At 43.6% G+C, this 24275-nt stretch overlaps 2 protein-coding genes across 7 annotated transcripts in view; one reads left to right on the top strand and one right to left on the bottom strand.

The window, feature by feature from the left end:
- The window catches only part of fastkd3 (FAST kinase domains 3), a 31321-nt gene extending 18681 nt beyond the window's left edge, over positions 1 to 12640 (bottom strand). For both annotated transcript variants that reach the window (XM_063043856.1, XM_063043854.1), the window contains exon 1: positions 12428 to 12640. The gene's annotated coding sequence lies outside the window, so the exon portion shown is untranslated. The remainder of the gene's footprint in view (positions 1 to 12427) is intronic.
- A 103-nt stretch (positions 12641 to 12743) lies between these two features.
- Positions 12744 to 24275, top strand: part of mtrr (5-methyltetrahydrofolate-homocysteine methyltransferase reductase) — a 106147-nt gene continuing 94615 nt past the window's right edge. For 4 of the 5 annotated variants that reach the window (XR_010017413.1, XR_010017415.1, XR_010017414.1 and 1 more), the window contains exons 1-2: positions 12745 to 13008; positions 23635 to 23791. Coding sequence is in view for 2 of the 5 variants with exons in the window: in XM_063043859.1 (XP_062899929.1) it covers positions 12794 to 13008; positions 23635 to 23791 (372 nt within the window). In the remaining 3 variants the exon portion in view is untranslated. Of the gene's footprint in view, positions 13009 to 23634; positions 23792 to 24275 lie in introns of all 5 variants that reach the window. The other variant, XM_063043860.1, reaches the window with a different exon arrangement.

Below are 24275 nucleotides of genomic sequence, written 5' to 3' on the forward strand. Positions count from 1 at the left end.
CCCTCAGCCATTAGACTCTATAACGAGTCAACCTATAACAGGGGAAGTGATGACCCCTCCTGTTAGACTGTTTGAGGTAATTTTTTTTTTATTCTTTCTTCCTTCTCTTCTAATATTTGTATATCTGTGCACTTGTCATAGCATTTCCTTTGGGATCAATAAAGTATCTATTTCTTTAGTGCATGGATGATACGAAAATTGGTGGTTCTGTTGATAATCAGCTTCAGATTAATACTGATGAGTTGGTAAGACAGACTGAGCAATAATGGATGGAATTCAATCTTGAAAAATGTTACACATTTTGGGAAGGCTATCAGGGCTAGTATGGTTGGTTGGTGATGATTGGTAGGTCCGTATGAAATACCGAGGAAACAAAAGTGCTGGAATACATGCCCAACAATCCTTGATTAAGAAATCATATAGGACACTTATCTTCAAGAGAACTGGAAGGTTTATGTACAGACTTATTAACCATTAGCTGGGCCACAGCTGGAGCACTATGTGCAGTTTGGGTCACCAAACTACAGGAGGGTATGAGTACTGGGTTAGCTCTTCTTGGAGCAGAGAAGGCTGACAAAGGAAATGATAGAAGTGTACAAAATTATGAGAAGCACAGATTGGGTGGGCAGTACGCATCTTACCCCTCCTCGGGAGATGTGTGTGAGATCAGAGAGCATATTATTAAGCTGAGGAATGTGGTTTAGAGAGGAAGCGATCAGGCTGGTTGTGACTGGAATAAGCTGCCCAAGGGTTGATGGAGGTGGAGACCCCCACCAAACCTTTAAGGCTGATTTATACTTGTGTGTCAAATGAACGCCGTAACCTACGCAAGTGGCCTACGCGCGTTGTGAGCATTTATACTTGTGCGTTGGTGTGTCTGCGTCACTCTGCAATTTGGGCACGTCACGCATGCGCACACACTTGCCTGTGCGAGGCTTCATGGTCATGGTAGTCTTTCTCGGGGTAAACAAATTTAAAGTGATCGTCTTTTTTCGTAGAAGTGAAATGTGTCCTCCACAATTTCGGAGGTCTGTAAAGCTTTATGGAAAGCATTGCAGCCAGAGTTCCTTCCCTGCCCTTCAGTCGCCCAATGGGAAGCTATTGCAGCGTAGGAGGAAATGCGATGCTACTAAGTGGACCAATCACAGTTGTTGCAGTCTGCGTTGCTGTGACGCGTAGTTACATTTTGGGAGAGGTACGTGTCAGGCTACGGCGTAGGGATCTGCATAGGGTTCGCAGCGACGCCGTAACGCAGAAGTATAAATCAGCCTTTAGGCTGAAGGGGCTGTTTCTGTGCTGCGCGATTTCATGTTAACATTGATTCTCTCTCCCCACAGAATGTTTCCAGTACCATGTGCCAATAGAAAAAGGCCCAAGAGGTTTGCAGACCCGTTGTCTTGTCCTTCCTGGACTGACCCAACCTTCCCTGGCATCCCTGCCTAGAATCTGCCCCTCCGCCATTCAGCCCTGCCCTGCTTTGCAAACAGCCAGTTTGTCATTGGTCCAGATATAGGATCTTCCCGCACCCACCCCCCACCCCGAGATGTTCCTCAACGCAGTGAGTTTGTTTTTGCCAGTAATTTCCAGATTTATGCTGGAAAATTTGCTTTAGTTTAGACTTGCTTTGGCTCAGTTAAGACAATCTGCCTTGGCTGAGACTAGAACCCAGGACCTTCAGATGGTGAGCCCACACACCACACTACATTGGCTCAGTAACTCTCTGAATTTCAGTGGCGGGACACCACCAATGGAGAAAGCCAAGTTTCAAGTAATTTACATTTTTGAAAACAGTTTACTTCAATATTAATTAAGTATTTAATTTAATTGACTTTTCTAGTCATCAAATACATTTTAGACTAAGATTATTTTTAGGACACAAATGAATTGAGGGCTGTTGTGGACTGGACTGGACTGGACAAATGATTATCAGCTATGATTATACTAAATCATACAACAATTTCAATTATCTTATGTTCCAATGATTTATGTTTTCATACAAGTAATGTACATCTGGATGAGTTACAGAAAATCTGTTAAGAGTCACGGAACTCTCTCCCAATATCTGTGGTTATAAGAAAAGGAAATAAAAAGCACACCATTTCTACAAGGTCAAAATAATATCTCCCACAGTTAGCGATAAAATAGGGTCATGGTTCACACAAATTTCAAGAAAAGGGAGGAGCGTTTTAAAAATTCCTATCTGGAGTTTCCACTTTTCTGGTTTGATATGATAAGGAAAACCAAATCGCATATTCACATCTGTTAATAACACACATAGCTGAAAACAAGCATTTTAAAAGTACATAAACATGACCAAACTGCAGTGAATGTTTACTGTACATAATTTTAATCACTTTATAGTAAGAATGCAACATATTAAAAATCAATAGCTGTTGAAAATGGAGCAATTCTTCATATTTTGTGATTCATCATCTACTGTGCTTATTAAGATAGAATGTTGCATATATCCGAATTGTCAAGTTCCTGCACACCCAAATGAGTATTTATTCATTTGTGCTTTAATTTAAAATTATTCACGTAAGACATTAATGAAGACATGAAAAATCTGATTCTAGATATAACAAATCAAGTAATTACAGGAAATAGGCGTAGAATCCTAGAATTGTCTGGAAGAAGTCCATCAGCTAAACCAGCTCTCTGCAACAGCAGTCAGCTCCACTCCATCCAGACAAAACTGAGAAATTAAACAGAATAGGGGTGGGGGATGGGAAGGAGGACAAACAGGCAGGTGATAGGTGAAACCAGGTGAGCGGGAGGTTGAGAGGGTGGGGGATGGGAAGGAGGACAAGCTGGCAGGTGATAGGTGAAACCAGGTGAGCGGGAGGTTGAGAGGGTGGGGGATGGGAAGGAGGACAAACAGGCAGGTGATAGGTGAAACCAGGTGAGCGGGAGGTTGAGAGGGTGGGGGATGGGAAGGAGGACAAGCTGGCAGGTGATAGGTGAAACCAGGTGAGCGGGAGGTTGAGAGGGTGGGGGATGGGAAGGAGGACAAGCTGGCAGGTGATAGGTGAAACCAGGTGAGCGGGAGGTTGAGAGGGTGGGGGATGGGAAGGAGGACAAGCTGGCAGGTGATAGGTGAAACCAGGTGAGCGGGAGGTTGAGAGGGTGGGGACAGGTGAAATAAGAAGCTGGGAAGCTTCTTTATCCTTCCTATAGTAAACAGAGCAGAACTGAACACAATACAGTATTCCAAGAGTGGTCTAACCAGGGTTTTATAGAGTTCTTACGTTACTTTGTGGCTTTTGAACTCAATCCCCAGACTAATGAAGGCCAACACATCACACACCTTCTTTATTAACCTATTAATTTGAGGAGCAACTTTGAGGAATCTATGGATGTGGGCCCCAAATTCCCTTTGTTCCTCCACATTAAGAATCAGAATGAATCAGAATCAGGTTTATTATCACCGGCATGTGTCATGAAATTTGAAATCGGTTAACTTAGCAGCAGCAGTTCAAAGCAATACATGATAATACTGAAAGAACAATAAATAAATCGATTACAGTAACTATATACACACACACACTCTAAATAGTTAGATTAAAAAATAGTGCAAAAGAGAAATATATATTAAAAAAAGTGAGGTAGTGTTCATGGGTTCAATGTCCATTTATGTCCATTTAGGAATCAGAAGAAAGAGGGGAAGAAGCTGTTCCTGATTCGCTAAGTGTGTACCTCCTTCCTGAGTGTGACAGTTTGAAAAGGGCACGCCCTGGGTGATGGGGGTCCTTAATAATGGATACAGTACCGCCTTTCTCAGGCACCGCTCCCCAAAGACGCCCGAAATACTATGGAGTCTAGTACCCAAGATGGAGCTGACTAACTTTACAACTTTCTGTAGCATCTTTCGAACCAGTGCAGCAGCCTCCCCCATACCATACATTTTTGCAGCCTGTCAGAATGCTCTCCACGGTACATATACATAAGTTTTCAAGAGATTTAGTTGACAAACCAAATCTCTTCAAACTCCTAATGAATTATAGCTGCTGTCTTGCCTTCTTTATAGCTGCATCAATATGTTGGGACCAGGTCAGATCCTCAAAGATCTTAACATTCAGGAATTTGAAGTTGCTCACTCTCTCTACTTCTGATCCCTCTATGAGGATTGGTTTGTGTTCCCTAACCCTACCCTTCCTGAAATCCACAATTTATCTTTTATCTTACTGACGTTGAGTGACAGGTTATTGCTGTGACACCACTCCACTAGCTGTTATATCCCTTGCCCTCTCAACTCCATCTGAGATTCTACCAACAATAGTTGTATCATCAGCAAATCTATAGATGGCATTTGAGCTATGCTTTGCCACACAGTCATGGGTATAGAGCAAGTAGAGCAGTGGGCTAAGCACACACCCCTGATGTGCGCCAGTTTTGATTATCAGCGAAGAGGAGATATTATTGTCAATCTGCACAGATTGTGGACTTTCAGTTATGAAATCAAGGATCCAATTGCAGAGGGAGGTATAGAGACCCATGTTCTGTAGCTTATTGATCAGGACTATGGAAATGATGGTGTTAAACGCTGAGCTATAGTCAATGAACAGCATCCTGACAGGTGTTTGTATTGTTCAGGAGAGCCATTGAGATTGTGTCCGCCGTGGACCTATTGTGGCAATAAGCAAACTTCAGTGAGTCCAGGCACTTCCTGAGGCAAAAGTTGATTCTAGCCACGATCAACCTCTTGAAGCATTTCATCATAGTAGATGTGAGTGCTACTGGATGATAGTCATTAAGACAGCTTATACTACTCTTCTTAGGCACTGGTATAATTGTTGCCTTTTTTGAAGCAGGTGGGAACTTCCACCTGTAGCAGTGAGAGGTTGAAAGTGTCCTTGAATACTCCCGCCAGTTGGTTGGCACAAGTTTTCAGAGCCTTACCTGGTACTCCATCGGGGCCTGATGCCTTGCGAGGGTTCATTCTCCTGAAAGACAGCCTGACATTGTTCTTGGAGACAGAGATCACAGGGTCACTGAGTACAGCAGGGATCTTCACAGCTGTAGTTATATTCTCCCTTTCAAAGTGGGCATAGAAGGTGTTGAGATCATCTGGTAGTGAAGCATCGCTGCCATTCATGCTAACAACAGGAATTCTGCAGATGCTGGAAATTCAAGCAACACACATCAAAGTTGCTGGTGAACGCAGCAGGCCAAGGAGCATCTATAGGAAGAGGCGCAGTCGATGTTTCAGGCCGAGACCCTTCGACAGGCGCAGTCCTGACGAAGGGTCTCGGCCTGAAACATCGACTGCGCCTCTTCCTATAGATGCTCCTTGGCCTGCTGCGTTCACCAGCAACTTTGATGAGTGTTGCTGCCATTCATGCTATTGGGTTTTGCTTTGTAGGAAGTAACGTCCTGCAAACCCTGTCAGAGTTGACGTGCATCTGATGTCGCTTCCAACCTCGCTCAGAATTGTTTCTTCGCTCTTGAAATCGCCCTCCACAAGTCATACCTGCTTTTCGTGTACAGCTCTGGGTCACCAGAATGCCACAGATCTATCCCTCAGCAGACGATGAGCTTCCTGATTCAACCATGGCCTTCTGTTTGTGAATATATAGCAAGTTTTCGTAGGCACACACTCATCCACACAGGTTTTAATGAAGTCAGTAACAACTGCAGCATACTCATCCAGGTTCGAAGATGAATCCCCGAATACAGGGATCTTGCCATTAACCCGGTATTTTGCCTTCAAATTCGACCTTCCAAAGTGAATCACTTGACACTTTTCTGGATTGAACTCAATCTGCCAATTCTCAGCCCAACTCTGCATCTTTTCAATGCCCTGTTGTAACCCATGACAACCTTCTACACCATCCACAACTCCACCAACCTCAGTGTGATCTGCAAACTTACTAACCCACCCTTCCACTTCCTCATCCAAGTTACAAAGAAAATCACAAAGAGCAGGGGTCTCAGAACAGATCCCTACAGATCATCACAGGCAGAAGATGTCCACCTACTACCACCCTCACTGCCTTCTATGGGCAAGCTACTTCTGAATCCATAGAGCCAAATTTCCCTGTATTCTATGTCTCCAGTCTTTCTGAATGAGCCTGCCATGGGGAACCTTATTAAGCACCTTAGTAAAATTCAGATTCACCACATCCACTACTTTACCTTCAACAAGGCACTTTGTCACATCCTCAAAGAATTCAGTCATGCTCGTGAGGCATGACCCGACCCTCATAAAGCTATGCTGACTGTTCCTAATCAGACTATAATTCTCCAAATGCTCATAAATCTTGTCTTTAAGAACCATTTTTTGAAGTAAAGCTCACTGGTCTATAATACCCAGGGTTACACCTACTCCCTTTCTTAATCAAAGGAATAATACCTGACACTCTCCAATCATCTGACACTACTCCTGTGGCCAGTGAGGATGCAAAGATCATCGCCAAGGTGGAGGAATCTCTTTCCTCACTTCCCATTGTAACCTGGGGTATATCCCGTCCAGCTCTGAAGACTTATTTATCCTAATGTTTTTTAAAAGTTCCTGCAATTCCTCTTCTTTAAAGTCAAGTTTATCAGCCTTTTTTACGCTGTCCTCGCAAACGTCAAGGTCCCTCTCACTGGTTAATACAAAGTAAAGTATTCACTAAGGACCTCCCCTACCTCCTCCAACTCCAGGTACGTCTCCTCTTCTATCCTGATCAGTCCTATCCTCACTCTAGTCCTCTTTCTGTTCTTCACATGTGCAGAGAATGCCTGAGGGTCTCCTTCATCCTACTCACCGAGGCCTTTTTATGCCTCCTTCTGGCTCTCTTAGGTCCATTCTTAAGCTTCTTCCGGGTTACCTTGTAACTTTCTGGAGCCCTGTCTGATCCCTGCTTCCTAAATCTTAAGCAAGCTTCTTTCTTCCTTGACTAGATGTTCCACATCTCTTGTCAACCATGGATCCTTCCCCCTACCACCCTTTCCCTGTCTCAATGGGACAAACCTACCCAGAACCTCATGCAATTGGTGCAACTGCTCCCCAAGCAGACGTCACATTTTCATTGTGCATTTCCCCAAGTATCTCTGTTCCCAATTTATGTTTCTAAATTCCTGCCTAATACGTAGTAGAATTCCCCTCCCTCAGTTATATACTTTCCCATACTGTCTGCTCCGAACACCTTCCAGGGTCAAGGTAAAAGTCACAGTCTGAACAGAACACAATATGGCCACCTAATCTCTCGTCATGTGACAGCTGTCATATACTCACTCACCAATGTTTAGCTTGAGCAACGATCTCACTGAAACATGCAAAATTCTTTAAAAATTGACATGAATGATACAGAATTAATGTTATCCCTGGCAGCGGTGGCCAGAACCAATAGTAGTTTATTCAGGACAGTAAGAAAGAAAAACTTCACCCAGAGGGTCATAAATCTACGGATTGTTTTTAGAAGGCAGCACCGGTGAAAGGACTATGACGACGTGGATGGCAGAGACGAAGGACTGAAGTCAGGACTGCTTCAAGTCAGTGGAGAGGACAACTTTTTTTTAATAGTTAGAGAAACAGCACAGTAACCAGTCCTTTCGTCCCAATGAGCCCCTGCCACCCGATTATACCCACGTGACCAATTAACCTACTGACCCGTACCTCTCCGGAATGTGGGAGGAAACAGAGCACCCGGAGGAAACCCACACAGTCATGGGGAGAACAGTTCGACTGAGCGCAGTCGTTGGCGCTGCAACAAAATTATGCAAATCACTACGCCACCAAGTCACCCGCATGTTCCGATTGTCAGTGGAACTAGATGAATATGCCACAGCCATCGCAGACTTCAGAAGTACATGCACTGGGTGAGTGTGTATCCACAAAAAACACTGTGCGTCTTCCCTGGATGCTCTTCATTGACCACAGCTCAGCGTTCAACACCATCATCCCCACAAAACTAATTACAAGGCTCTCTTCTGTGCAACTGGATCCTCAATTTCCTCACCCAGTTATTATGGAGTGACGACAACATCTCCTCCACACCCACCATCAGCACCAGTGCCCCACAGGACTGTGTCTTAGCCCCCTGCTTTATTCACTTTATACACAGGATTTGGTGGCTAAGCTCAGCTCCCAAGCTCTACCTACGTTTGCTGATGGCACCTCTGTTGCCGGCCAAATCAAAGGTGGTCATGAATTGGCATATGGGAGGGAGATTTAAAACCTGTTTGAGAGGTGCTACACAACAACCTATCGCTCAATGTCAGCAAAACCAAAGAGCTGATTATCGACTACAAGAAGAAGAAGCCGGTGGTGTTTATGAGCCAGACCTCATTATGGGAACAGAGTGAGAAGGGTAAGAAGCCTTAAATTCCTTGGCTTTAACATATCAAAGGATTGGTCCTGGGACCAGCACGTAAATGTCATCACAAAGAAGGTTTGACAGTGCCTCTACTTTCATAGAATTTTGCGTAGATTTAGCACATCACCAAAAACTTTGGATAAACTTTTATAGATGCAAAGTGGTTGTGGAAACATCAAAGCCCAGAAACAGAAAAGGCTACAGAAGTTGGTGGAACGGCCCAGTTCCTCACAGGCTGAGCCCTCTCCACTAGCGAATACACTTATGTGGAGTGCTGTTATAAGAAAGCGGCATCCGTCTTCAAAGCACCCCACCGTCCAGTCCATGTCCTCTTCTCACTACGACCACTGAGCAGAAGATACAGAAGCTTTAGGTCCCACACCACCAGATTCAGGAACAGTAATTACCCTACCGCCATCAGGCTCCTGAACTGCTGTGGATAACTTCGATCACCACCACTGTGAACTGGTTCAATATCCACATGAATCACTGTCAAGGGCTCTTTACAACTCATGTTCTCAGCGTTATCTCTATTCGCACAGTTTGTCCTCTGTTGTACATAGGCTGTTTGCAGCCTTTGTTTATGTATAGTCTTTTTGTGAATTTTCATTTTACTTTATTTGGAGATACAACATGGAAGGATCATTGAGGACCCAAGTCACCCCAACCACAAACTGTTCCAGCTGCTACCACCCGGGAAACGGTACTGCAGCATAAAAGCCAGGACCAACAGGCTCCGGGACAGCTTCTTCCACCAGGCCATCAGACTGATTAACTCATGCTGATACAATTGTATATTGACTGTCCTATTGTACATACTATTTATTATAAATTACTATAAATTGCACATTTAGACAGAGACGTAATGTAAAGATTTTTACTCCTTGTGTACGTGAAGGATGTAAGTAATAAAGTCAATTGCTAAGCTACCCGGGTGTCTCTCATGTATTTCTCTTTGTGTTGTAGATGCCCGCAAGCAAGTGAACCTCAAGATAGTATTGCAATTTCAGATTAAACTGAAATCACAGATGGACACTCAAGCAGCGGTAGCAGGGTTTGAACAATATGACTTCCTGCAAGGCAGGATTGGTTGGCACAACAGGCAATAACCATTACTTGTAAATGAGCTCAATGCCTTTTTGTGCATTCTTTGACAGGGAGAACCATGAGACACCCACATCTCCAGATGACGTCAGTCTCTGGGGACCTTCAACAGCGTGGATCCATGAAAGGCATCTGGTCCAGATGGCTTTCTAAGCTGAGAACTAAAGATATATGCGTACTGACTGGCTGGAGTATTTATGGACATATTAAACCCCTTGCTCTGCAGCTGGAGGGTCCCACCTGCTTCAGAAATGATTCTATTCTACTGGCGCCCAGGAGGAGCGTAGTGACTTGCCTCACTGACTACTGCCTGGTAGTAGTTACACCAACTGTAATGAGGAGCTTTGAGAGGTTGGTAAACACACGAGTCAACTTCTACCACGGGGATGACCTGAACCCACTCCAATTTGCCTAACACCACAGCAGGCCAGCAGCAGGTGCCGGTTCCTTTCTGGTTCTTCACTCTGCTCAGAACCGTCTGGACAGCAACAATTCATAAATCAGGCTGCTGTTCCTCAACTGGAGCACATCTGTACACACGGCTGCATGGCTAAGGTCATCTCTGTGCCACAGCAGAACACACATCATAGTACAATAGTCTCTGTTTTATTATTTCGTACATTATCATTGCGTAGTATTGTACATTGTTGCACATCAGTAAATTATTGTTGTGTATATTATTATTCACAATATTATATATTGTGTATATTATTGTGGTCAGCCCGTGTAGCAGTTGATGAGGCAGAGTCTAGATTGAAGCACAAGGAGACAGTTGGGGCTATCCAGCTAGGCCGCCAGGGACTTGGATGGACAACCTACATCTTCTACAGGTAAGGAGCGCCGTGAGCTTGTAACACAAGAGATAGAAGAGGAGAAGAGGTTAGCTAAAACAGCTGGCCTGGCCAAACAAGGGGCTTGGACCCGGTGGGAAAGTGTTGGATGACGACATCTATCTTGGAATGTTCTGTGGCAGATGGAACCGCTCCGCATTTCTTTTCTATGCAGAGCAGCGTACGATCTGCTCCCAACACCTGCCAACCTCAGCACCCGGTATGAAGATAAGACAGACAGGTGTGCTGTTTGTGACGACAAGGGAACACTTCAACATATTTTGAGTGCATGCAGAGTCAATCTTTCCAGCGGCATGTACACTTGGAGACATAACAATGTTCTCAAAGTTGTAACAGAAGCGGTTGAGCAGAGAGTACTGCAGCACAACGTATCTCATGCCCCATGCTGCACAGAACATTGCATATCATTTGTGAAAGTAGGCTCCAAGTCAAGGGTGTACAGCGCAGGCTCACGATCAAGCATACTTTCTTCAGCCAATGATTGGTGTGTCGAGGCCAACCTGGACGGGAAAGGCAATTTCCCGGAGCAAATAGCTTTCACCACATTGCATCCAGATATAATCGTATGGTCTGACACCAGTAGAGAAGTGGTTATTGGTGAACTCACAGTCCCCTGGGAAGACAACATCGATGAAGCCCATGAGCGCAAGTTAACCAAGTATGCAGAATTAAGATCAGAGTGCAGAGACAGAGGGTGGAAGGTCTCATGCTATCCACTCGAAGTAGGCTGCCGTGGGTTTATTGTGTTCACTCTCCAGAAGTGGCTGCGTGACCTTGGCTTCACTAGAAGAGAGATCAAGTCAGCCAGCAGGACTGTAGCTGAGGCAACAGAGAAAGGATCAGCATGGGTGTGGACCAAGTATGTCCAGAGGGGCAGATAGTCAGACAGTGTATACATATCTTGCAAACCCTTCAGTAGTTGCATAGACACCTGAAGAGCAGACTATCTGTTGGATGGAAGTGACCAACAACTCTGATAGAGGTAGATGCCAAGTTTTTAAGCTCACCAGTGGGAGGTGGTGCTTTAACACTGCTGGCCCACCGCCTCGAGGGAGTCTTGATCATAAGCGGGCCGAAACTCCTGAAGACAGGTGGCAGATCAACTGATGACCCCACTGGATAGCACAGGACAGTTAACATCTTAGTCCATGTGTATTTTTTAACTCTATTCTGTGATTTATTAGTTAATATTATTATAATATTTATTACTATTGCCAAGTGTGTTTTTAAATGTTGCTGCTGGAAGAAATAATTTCCCACTCCGGATCAATAAAGTAATTATTATTAAGCACAGCTTTGAGTTCACCAGTAGCTTTATTGTTGTTGGACAAATCACAGGTGGAGACGAGTCAGTGGGATAGGACACCTGGCAACAACAACCTCTCGTTCAATGTCAGCAAAACTAAAGAGCTTGCTTGAAGAAATCTTTGCCCAATTACCATCAGCATATAACCAGAAGACCCAATACACGGCACCATTGTTGTACAGTACTAAGATAAGGCATTCTGCCTGTCAGGCTGCCCATCTAAAGTTACTCACCGGAGAAGAATGGCAATTGTAAGAGAAGTTACTGTGACGCTAACAGTCACTCTGAGTGAGCTACAGAAGTTAGCTCAGAACTGGAGATGAAGTTCCGGCCTCCACAATCTCTAAGGCTGCACAAAACGGGGATCTAGGGAAGAGTGGCGAGAAGGCTTGGCTAAAAAATAAAGCATATCCTTGTCTGTGAAGACTTTGCAAAGCCTCACTTACAAGTTGCTGTAAGTATTTGGAAAAGGTCTTGTGGTTGGATGACACTAAAGTAAAGCTTTATGGCCTTAAAACTAAGCAGTGCGAGTGGGGTAAATTTAACTTGTTGAATCTATTTTAACTACTGAACTGACTCCCTTCAATCCAATGCAGGACCCTGTTTGATATTATCTGAGTTTGTGTATCCAATTTACTGATGTCAACTTGAATCCCAAAAGTGGTTCCTGTGTACCTCTGATGAACTACAACTGTTTCAGTCCCCACAGAGGCTGAGTGCTACCCGAACTTCCCACATATCCCAACATCTGTGATATTTTATTTACTTTTGTACCTACACGCAACCCTCTCTTTTTAAGCATGCGGAAACATCTTTATTCTGCCAGTCACATAAGTTAGAAATGATGTTAAACAGTAAAATTATACCTGTATTTATAATGCACCTTTTGTACAGATCATGTAACACGGAACAACGTCCCGCCAATCCGGCAAGTAGATAAACCTCCAGCTGCTAACGTAATCGGGAAACGTTTTGTCCTATTCTGTTTTCCAGGTATCATCTGACATAGCTTCATGAAAAACAAACTTTGCAGCCAGGTTTGAGATAGCAGCCCCTGCTTGGTCTGCGATAGCCCCGGGATTACGTCATTCCTCCTACCGGGAACTCACGCGCGCATGACGCATCAACGCCCAGCCTTCATTCATTAGCTGACTATTTTTTGCGTTCGAGCCAGGATTGGCTAGTTGTGCTGCCTGAGTGGGCGGGGCGTTGGGCACTTCCGCCGCGTGCTGATGTTGAGACCGAGTGGAACCTTTAAAGTATCCAGCGGGAGTAGCCGTGGGTTCAGGCTGCTTGTCCACCGGCTGCCGGTAAACTGGAACCGCGTCCTCCGCTGCCCTGCCTCTCAGCCCAGGAGATTTTGTGATCATTTACCATTTCCCACTCTAAGAGGTGTTCTTACTGCGGCTCTCACAAAACGGACTTTGGTTACTATCAGTCCGCCAACGTAAGTAGCATTCCGTGTTTTTTGCCTTTCACTGAGTATTGTGGTTTACGTTACGCTAAATCTTTGGAATAATCGGTGATACGCCAGGATTCACTTGCAATAAATAACTTACTCTTTTAAACCTGATACTCCATCCCTTGATATTTGATTCACATTGCACTTTATATATCACTTAGCCAATCTAACACAGTGTTCTGCACTGCCTAAATTGCTAGTGAATGTTAAATAAGCGGAGCATGTAAGAGGGACGTGGAAGTTATATAATATGCATATAGTACAAAGTTGTAGTTCAGGTGTATGTGTCCATATGTTGGTACTAGTGAATCAACAGGTAGACGTTCCTTAACCAGTGTTAGGTGTAATTGGTGACATTGCCGGCTTTATTACTACAGTCAACAAACATGCCCGATGCTTACGGAAGATTTGCATAAATATCCACAAATTAATTAACAAACTGCAGTGTCGTCAGCTCATCACTACGAATGATTTGTGCATTAGAATCAGGATTATCATTGAAATCTGAAGTGAAGTTTGTTTTGTGGCAACAGTATAATGCAAGAAATGGTGCACAGAGCAATAGAGAGGTTGTATTTCCCAAGTGACTTTTCAGAAATCTAACGGCAGACAGGGAAGAAGCTGTTCCTAAAATGTTAAGTGTGTGTCTTCAGTCCTTTGTACTACAGTACTTTCCTGATGGTACCAATGAGAAAAGGGCATGCCCTAGATTGTGAGGGCCCTTCCTTGGGCACTGTCTTTTGAAGATGTCCTCAGTGGTGGGGAGGGTTGTGGCCACAATGAAGTTGGCTGAGTCTACAACCATCTGTGGCCCTTCCCATCCTGTGCATTGAAGTCTCCACACCAGGCAGGGATGCAACCTGTCAGGATGCTCTCCAAGGTATAGCGATAGAAATGTGCTTCACAGGGGACTGTCTTGTCTCCCTTTCTCTTCACCATTTACATCTCGGACTTCAACTACTGCACAGAGTCTTGTCATCTTCAGTAGTTTTCGGATGACTCTGCCATAGTTGGATGCATCAACAAGGGAGATGAGGCTGAGTACAGGGCTACGGTAGGAAACTTTGTCACATGGTGTGAGCAGAATTATCTGCAGCTTAATGTGAAAAAGACTAAGGAGCTGGTGGTAGACCTGAGGAGAGCTAAGGTACCGGTGCCATCCAGGGGGTCAGTGTGGACATGGAGGATTACAAATACCTGGGGATACGAATTGACAATAAACTGGACTGGTCAAAGAACACTGAGGCTGTCTACAAGAAGGGTCAGAGCCGTCTCTATTTCCTGAGGAGTCTGAGGTCCTTTAACATCTGCCAGACGATGCTGAGGATGTTCTACGAGTCTGTGGTGGCCAGTGCTATCATGTTTGCTGTTGTGTGCTGGGGCAGCAGGCTGAGGACAGCAGACACCAACAGAATCAACAAACTCATTTGTAAGGCCAGTGATGTTGTGGGGATGGAACTGGACTCCCTGACGGTGGTGTCTGAAAAGAGGATGCTGTCTAAGTTGCATGCCAACTTGGTCGATATCTCCCATCCACTACATAATGTACTGGTTGGGCACAGGAGTACATTCAGCCAGAGACTCATTCCACTGAGATGCAGCACAGAGCATCATAGGAAGTCATTCCTGCCTGTGGCCATCAAACTTTACAACTCCTCCCTTGGAGGGTCAGACACCCTGAGCCAATAGGCCGGTCCTGGACTTATTTCATAATTTACTGGCATAATTTACATATTACTATTTAACTATTTATGGTTCTATTACTATTTATTATTTATGGTGCAACTGTAACGAAAACCAATTTCCCCCGGGATCAATAAAGTATGACTAATCTTTAGTGACAAAGATATCTAGTGAAGTATAGCTGCCTTGTTTGTGATTGCAGGTGAGATGAGGAGCATTGAAGGAAAGGCAATTCAGGGATTGGGGGGTAGGAACAGTAGAAGACAAGGTGGGTAAAGGAAGAGGAGGCAGTGGGTGAGGATGTCTCTGCTTGAGCCCACAAAGGAGTTAATACACGTGTGGGAGTGAGTACCTGCTGTAGCTCACTTTTCTAGTACATGCCAGTTGTGGGCGTGCGTGCGCGCGTCAATGTCTATGCAGCAGTATAGCAGAACTTGGTCTCCAGTTAAACTGAATCCTTTTCCTACTGGGTCAAGACCTTGATCTATCAAATGCATATGGTACCTGATATGCAATGGCCATTCCAAGTTATAGGAAGTCATATGCAAGTAATTTCCGTTCTTCAGTGAGAAAGCCCATGGACAGACATAACTGTAACAAACCCAAGATTCATTCTGCTATTCCAGAAGATTTAATATTGACATCACTACCCTGGAGTTTCACAAAATGTTCAGGAGATGGCTATCTCAAAGAACCAAATGGTTGTATCTTCTTTTCCAGGGGCAAATTAGAAGAACATTATCTTTCTCAGACAGATTCTGTCCTCAAATATGAACTACATCCCTGTAGATTTACTAAACACCTGTGACCTTTGTGCTCCCTGGAATGCAGAAACAGTGCACTACAGTCAACACCAAATAAGGCCCCTCCCCATAAGCTAGAGGGGAGGCCAAGGAAGTCATCTACTCTCATCTGGATGAGCCTGTGCCCATGTCTCAAGAAGGAGACAAATTGGTCTTTTTTGATATCACCAGTACCAGAATCAAAAAAAGTTACAATTTTCTGTACAGATGAGATTCTGAAAATGAGACTACAATGAAAACTAACTCTCAAAATTTCCACCTTATGATGAAATGATTGGAGCATGGTCTTGTGACCAACCCCGTTTCGTTAGAAAGATGAGTACAAGTTCATTGCACACTCCCAGATTAGGCACTGTTGGGCTGTATCATTGGTGAATTGAGGGACTGCACAGACATCTGCATTACCTGCACTGCACCAGGTATCAATGATGAATCACTCTGCAGTCCACTAACTGAAGTCCATCTCCTTCGGTTCTACCTCCACTCATCCCATCACAAACTACAATAGTAATTTAAATACTGTTGCAGAATAATAATATTGAATCTTTTAAAGATCCTCAAAAATGCCTCTTCTGAGATAGCGTTCTATGGGCAGGAACTGCAGAGAGTCCACCATAATGTACAACATAATGTGAAGAAGCCAGTAAATGTGGTGTTCGTAGTTGCCTGAATTGTAGTCGTAAAAGTGGACTGAAGAATTGTGGATTTTTTTTTTGCTATACATGAGGAACCATGGTCCTACCATGTTCAGTTTCTGAATACTATGTGTAAGGAGCAGCTGTGCATATTTCAAATTGCACTATGTTTATTACTAGTATGTGTGCAGGAGAATCGATCATTCAGTAGGGGAAGCTTTTCTCTTTGATATGAGAGGGAATTGAAGACTTGTGCCAGAATTTTGAGGTCCTTCAATCTAGGTTGCCACTCTGGTGTGGGAATGCCATGGTTCTTAAAACCCAGACCAAGCCTGAATGATAGTTTCTTCCATTTCCTACCTGATCTAGAGTCTTTGCAGAAAATGTCATCCAATGTTAGATGTACATTGTAGTTAATCAAGCACAAAGGAGGTATGTCAAGTAACTCATCCTTGCCTGGATAAATCATTGGCCAGGCTAGCAATCGTCAGACTGGCCGATCCTGACAATATCTGGAATGTTTTATCAAACCATCAAAACCAAAGATTCTATCCAACTTAAGGAAACAGCATTAAAGTCAGAAGGCGAGTCTGAAGGTTGATGAAATTATTATAAACTTGCTATAATGGCTAATAAGAATAAAAGAGTTAGACAGAAATAATATAAAATGTTTCTATAGAAAATTTTTAAAAAGTTAGTAAACATTGGTCCTATAAAAAGCAAGTTTGGGAAATTAATAAAGGGAAATAAAGAGATAACAGGTGAATTAAACTCGTATTGTGTATCTCTGCTCATAGCAGAGGATATTAATAACATCCTAGAAATAACAGAAAATCAGAAATTAGTAGGAATTGAGGAGCCAGAGGAAAATGACAATACAAGGGAAGTGGAACTGATTCATTTGTTGGAGCAGGATCCTGATGATTTTTATCCAAGTCATAAGAGAAGTGGACACAGGTGTCTCCTGCTTTTCGAATGTTCACTTTATGAAACCTCACTGTTACGAAAGACCTACATTAGTACCCTGTTTTCACTTTCAGAAGGTGTTTTCACTGTTACGAAAAAAAATTCAGCGTGCGATAAAAAGCAACGCGCGCCCCAAGCAGCCGCTCTCCCCGGATTCGGAACGGCGTTCTCACCGGCATTGCTTTAACAGGAGCCTGTGAGCAGTCGTTTGCAAGATGAGTTCTATGGTGTTGAAAAAGCCTGAAAGAGCTTGTAAGGGTGTTACACTTAGTGTAAAACTAGACATAATTAAGCGTTTCAATCATGGTGAACGAAGCAAGGACAAAATGAGTTTGGCTTGTGGAAGCTGGCGAAGATGATGTTGAAGAGGTTTTGGCATCCCATGACCAAGAACTGATAAATGAAGAGCTGATGCAATTGGAAGAGGAAAGGATAACAATCGAAACCGAATGAGTAATGATAAAGTACGACTTTAATTTTGAAAGGGTACGTCTGTTTAGGAGATATTTGCAGGATGGTTTGAGTCCTTATTAAAGAACTGTGTGATAGAAAAATGCGCGAGGCTCAGCAGTCAAGCAAGCCTTCCACATCAGCCACAGCATACGACGAACCTCGATCTTCGACATCGAGGCGGGCAGTCATAGGAGAAGATGAGCTGCCTGCCCTGATCGACGATGAGATGACACCCCCATGTCCCACCACCCCAACACCCGGGCCCCGGACAGATACTGTACGAATTCGCGGAGAATGCAGTAGTAGCCGGGAGGCACACAGCACATCTTTAAGAAAAAAGCCGAAATAAGCATGCTAATTAATTTGATGCCGCTCCACATGTAATTGTCGGCCCAGACCAGGGGCGGTGCAATCGGCACTAATCTGGCCTGACAATTACATGTCGGGCAGCACGTAATTAATTAGCTTGTTTATTTCGGCTTTTTTCTTAAAGATGTGCTGGGTGCGTCCCGACTACCGTTGGACCCCTGCACGCTTCGCGGATAGGTATCAGTTGGTGGCCTGGAGGGTGGGGGCCACTGCACCACCCAGCTTGCGACAACTCAGCCTAACACACCATCATCAGTGTGCTCTGCCCTGTCCCGATTCTGGTAAGTGATACTACACTGTACATGCATTATTTCTACTTTATATTGGCTGTGTATTTTTACATGTTATTTGGTATGATTTGGCTGCTTCATAGTTTAAAGATTACTGTGGAGCGCTTGCGCTGAGTTCTTGCCAACAGCGTTTGCGCTGTGTTTCTGTCGATGGCACTTGCGTGAGATTTTCGCTACGGAGATCTGTGCCGGCAATGATTGTGGAAAAGTATTTCTACTTTATATAGGCTGTGTATTTATCATATCATTCCTGCTTTTACTATATGTTACTGTTATTTTAGGCTTTATGTGTTATTTGGCATGATTTGGTAGGTTATTTTTGGGTCTGCGAACGCTCACAAAATTTTCCCATATAAATAAATGGTAATTGCTTCTTCGCTTTACGACATTTCGGCTTATGAACCGTTTCATAGGAACGCTCTACCTTCGGATGGCAGGGGAAACCTGTAATGGGATAGTTGATGAGTTGGTTTAATTTTCATTTTGACCTTCAGGAAAGGTTCCATTAGATTGGAGTAAGTGAAGGAGAAAAGAAATGGTGAAAACTATATGCCACTTAACTTGGGTCATTGGGAAAATGTTGGTTGTTATCAAATTTCACTTTATATAAAAGAAAACTTACTTCAAGGACATTAATGTTCTGTTAAAAATAGGAATTTACAACACGTGACTGATGGGGGTGGGGTGGGAGGGGGAGAGAAAGGATTTGCCTTATTGGAAGTCACAATAATGAAAGGTTTGCAGTCCTCGGATTTTCAGTAAGCACATGATAATATGCCAATCAAAGGTTATTGGGAAATGGAATAACTCATGGATTGAAAGGTGGTACAGGTGTCCCCCGCTTTTTGAACGTTCGCTTTACGAAACCTCGCTGTTATGAAAGACCTACATTAGTTACCTGTTTTCGCTAACAGAAGGTGTTTTCACTGTTTTGAAAAAGGCAGCGTGCGAAAAAATGCAGCGCGCGCCCCGAGCAGCCAAGCTCCTCCCCCGGAACTGCATTCTAGCCGGCATTGCTTCAACACGTGCCTGTGAGCAGCCGTTAGCAAGATGAGTTCTACAGTATCAGAAAAGCCTAAAAGAGCTCGTAAGGGTGTTACACTTAGCATAAAACTAGACATAATTAAGCATTTCGAGATAGAAGAAGATGACCTGCCTGCCCTGATGGAAACAGACGACGATGAGATGATCGCCTCTGATCTGGGCTGACATTTACGTGCCGGGCGGCACCTAATTAATTAGCTTGTTTATTTCGGCTTTTTTCTTAAAGATGTGCTGGGTGCATCCCGGCTACCACTGTACCCCTGCATGCTTCGCGAATTGGTATCGGTTCACTGCCTGGAGGGTGGGGACCACTGCACCACCCCAGCCTCCGACGACTCAGCCTAACACACCATCATCGGTGTGCTTGGCGCTGTCCCGATTCCAGTAAGTGATACTACACTGTGCATACATTATTTCTACTTTATATCGGCTGTGTATTTTTATGTGTTATTTGGTATGATTTGGCAGCTTCATAGCTTAAAGGTTACTAGAGAAAGTGTTTCTGCCGAGAGCACTTGTGTGAGATTTTCACTACAGTGGACAGTGCGGCAATGATTGTAGAAAAGTATTTCTACTTTATATAGGCTGTATATTTATCATATCATTCCTGTTTTTACTATATGTTACTGTTGTTTTAGGCTTTATGTGTTATTTGGCATGATTTGGTCGGTTATTTTTTGGGTCTGCGAATGCTCACAAATTTTTACCATTTATATAAATGGTAATTGCTTCTTCACTTTACAACATTCCAGCTTACGAACCATTTCATAGGAATGCTCTACCTTCGGATGGCAGGGGAAACCTGTACTTTGTTGTGGATAGAAGATTGGAGAACTAATAGAAGTTTTTTTTAGCAAGATGTAACAAATAGCCACAGGGGTTGTAATTTTTTACAGTTTATATAAATGATGTGGATAAAGACAAGATATGGTTTCAGGATTTCAAGGGTACATTTAATGTCAGAGAAATGTATACAATATACATCCTGAAATGCTTTTTCTTTGCAACCATCCACAAGAACAGAGGAGTGCCCCAAAGAATGAAAGACAGTTAAATGTTAGAACCCCAAAGTCTCCCCCGCCCCCCCAGCTCCCCTCCCTCCCGTGCATAAGCGGCAGCCAGCACAATCCCCCCTCCCCCTACCGGCAAAAAAAAGTGTCGGTACCATCAAGCACTCAAGCGTGTGCAAAGCAACTATAAAGACTCAGGCTTGCAGTACTGCAAAGACTACAGTGTTCATCCAGCATTTGACATAACCACAGGCTCTTTCTGTCCCTAATAGGGGAGAAAGGTGTCTCAGTTTCATAGCGAGAGGGGAGACATAACAAACAACTCTGACAGAGGCGGAATTAAGATGGCGCTAAACGGCGATTCCTTTGCTTACATCTTCGGAAACAGCTCTATTTCCATCTTTAATATCTTTATTTTTCCTTTTCAGGGTTCTTTTGAAGACCCTGACCTAGAGTTACATGCTGACTTCGGTTCTTTGCGGGAACGGGAGCCGTTCTTGGGGTTTCAGGACCGGCCGATGTTCGGCACTCCAAGGGGTCGGCCTGAGAGGCAGCCTAGTGTTTGGAAGCCTAAGATCTCGGGGCTCTGGAGACAGGCTGATCGAGGGTCGGTGTCACAGTAGGAGACTCGTGTGTCATGAGGAGGGCAGAAAATCTTTTGCTGTGGGCCCAAGGACCCGAGATCTTTGCGATCTTCGGGCACAGAGCTTGTAAAAAGTGATGAAACAGACTTTTTAACATAGTAAACCAGCAGATTGTTGTTATGTCTCCCGCTCACTGTGAAAATGGGGGACACCTCCCTCTCCCTTGCTAGGGAGAGAGAGAACCTGTGGGTTGCCGAATGCCGGATGAATTGCGATAGTCTTTGGGGTAACTGCAAGGTCTGTGTCTTTGCTATCGCTTGGCTCACGCTTGTGCTCGGTAGTGGGTGCGCTTTTTATTTTTGCAGGTGGGGGGGATTGTTGCTCGCCGCCGCTTACGAGTGGGAGGGGGGACCTGGGGGGGTACTTTGGGGTTCTCACGTTTAACTGTCATTCATTCTCTGGGGCACTTCTGTTTTCGTGGATGCTTGTGAAGAAAAAGCATTTCAGGATGTATGTTGATACATTCCTCTGACATTAAATTGAACCTTTCAACTGGCTGGTTTATGATGTTAGAAGGCCATTGTGTCACTTTTTCAAGCCCTGTGCCCAAATATCTCAGGTCTCTGGGCACACAGCCGAAGATGATCCAGCTCCCACGATACACCTGTCTGGGACACCGACCTTTCATCCGCCTGTCTCCAGAGCCCTGAGATCCTAGGCCTCCAAAGCCGACCCGAACTCTTAGACTGAGCCCTTGGCGTGCCGAACAATGGCCGGTTGTGAAACCCCGAGAGCGGGTCCCATTCCTGCAAAGAACTGTAGTCAGCGTGTAACTCCAGGTCAGGGTCTTCAAAAGAACCCTGAAAGAGAACGATATTAAAGATGGAAATAGAGCTGTTTCTGAAGATGCAAACAAAGGAATCGCCGTTTAGCGCCATCATCACTTCACTCCGCCTCCAGTTCATGGTTGCAGTATGGTAGGTAGGAAGGCGAGTTATGAAGAAAAGTTGGAGGCTACATGTAGATGGATTCATTGAGTGGGGAAAATCACCCGACAAACAAGTGTGTGGGAGGGGGTGAGGGTGAAATGGTCCATTTTCGCAGGGGAAAAAAACCATAATTGAAATGATGAGATTGTGGAGATGGCCAAGGTATTCGTACGTGTTCACAAAAGGTGAGTGTGGAGCTGCAATGAATAATTGGGAAACATAACAAAACAGCATCATTTATTGTTAAAGGAATGAGTATAGAAGTAGGGAGTTTGTACTTCAGTTGTATCATGTATTAGTGAGACCATGCCTGGAATACTACATAGAGCATTGGCTTCCTTCTTTAACAAAGAATGTTAAGGCATTGGAGAGATATCAGTGAACGCTACTACTCGATTAGTGCCTAATTGGGTGAGTTACTTTATGGGAACAAGCTTGTTTTGAATATGCTGGAGTTTAACAGAGTGAGAGGGGACTTGAGTGAAACATGAGATCCTAAAAGAATATGGAAGAAATGTTTCCTGCTGATAGTTGAAAAGCAGGAATTATTGTTTTCAAAATACTTAAAATATGGATTGCTATTACCTAGTAGCTGTGTAGTACAAATACAACTTGCCATTTATCAACTTAAACCCAAATGTTGTTGAGATCCAGGTGTATGTAGGCATGGAATGGTTTAAAAGTCACTATCACCAGGAAATCCTTTGTAAGTGATTGCCCTCCAACAAGCAGAAACATTTATTTTTGTGGTTGGTATGATTCTTGTTAATGGAGAGTTTTCTGTGTCTGATTTATTACTCAGTGAAGGCTTCAACTCCATTGACCATATTTAGACCAAGACTGGGAGTTGAGTGGTCCCAACAGAAAACAAACTGAGGAATTGTAAACATATTATAGTTTAGATAAATGAGTAATTGTTTATTAATAATGCATTTAATCGTTGCGGTTAATTAAGAATGTCTGAAGGAACACACAGTGACTGGATTGGTTTTGTCCTGAGCAGTGTTTCACACTGTGTTGGGTTGATATTGTCTTGTATCTATGTTGGAACAAGCAGCTTCATAGCTAAGATACTGTAACATGACAAAGTTTTTATTTTGCTCAATCCGATACACTTTTTTTTTGACACTGCATTTTGATTTGAATTGACTGAAGACTGGCTTTCATGATGTAAGAGTTCTGTAGGATGCAGTTGAAATGGATTATGTGTTCAGCACCTCTTCCTCAAAGTGGTTGTTAAGTGTTTCAGCCTTATTTTCTCATTGACACATTGGATTTTACCATACATTGAAAGTTAAAATGTTCTGGACCCACCTCTTTCCCTCCTGCCCCTAATCCTCACTCATAGCCCATTTGCTATGTCATTTTTGACCACTGCTTACGAAGAGAACTACGATGATATCAAGGAGACACGGGGGATTAGAATTAAAGGAGCTTCGGAATCTTGAATCTGCAGGAGATTAGAAATGGGAAGCTCTTTGAGGGTTTAAGGAACAAGGATGAAAATTTTAAAATTGAGCTGTTTAGTGAAAAGCTGGATTGCTGAAACAGGTTGTCAAGTCATCTACTTCACTATTTGAAGGACTTTGCAGTGTGCAAATTGATGGCTGTATTTAAATACAGACTACAATTCAGCAATACTTTGGGATTCCGCTTTCTTTTTCTCAGTAAGTATGCTACTTGAGTGAGACATTTTTCATGCATTGAACGAACTTCATCTGTTGAATGTTCTGCAACTGGAAATAATAATCATTGTGACTGGCAAATAATTTTCTCTACCTACAGCTGGTGCAGTACGATGCCATTAGATGCCAAATACCGATTCTTGTTGCTTTATGCCACTGAAAAAGGACAAGCAAAAGCAATTGCTGAAGAAATTACTGAAAATGCAGATGGAAAAGGATTTGTAGCTGATCTACATTGTCTAAGCCAAATGGAAGAGGTAACTGAAAAATAACCTTGTGATAACATTTGTTGAATTATGCTGCCTGTACTTTGAGCAAAGGGGTATAAAATATAGGAGCAGAATTAGGCCATCAGCCCACTGAGTCTGATTTATATTCCCTCTCAATTCCATGTTGCTGGGTTCTCCCTGTGATCTTTCATGCCCTTACTAATCAAGGACCTGTCAACCACAATATAGATACAACATCAGGGGTTTCAAAAGGGAATTGTATTGGTGGTTGATATAATAATTCAAGTACAGGAAAAGAGTAGGTAGTGACACTGACAGGATTGTCCTACAAGTTGGGTGATACGTCTGTTGTGTTACAGTAGGTTGATTCTATGAAAGTTTACTAACTCCATATAATCTATGTCTAATGCTAGATTTCCCATTCTCAGTGTTAAGTAATCACCTTGAGTAACCAAAACACTCACTCTTAAAATGCAATTAGGAAGATGGTGGGCAATTACTTGAGGGAAAA

Source organism: Mobula hypostoma, chromosome 3, assembly GCF_963921235.1.
Source record: "Mobula hypostoma chromosome 3, sMobHyp1.1, whole genome shotgun sequence".
NCBI classification, from domain to species: domain Eukaryota; kingdom Metazoa; phylum Chordata; class Chondrichthyes; order Myliobatiformes; family Myliobatidae; genus Mobula; species Mobula hypostoma.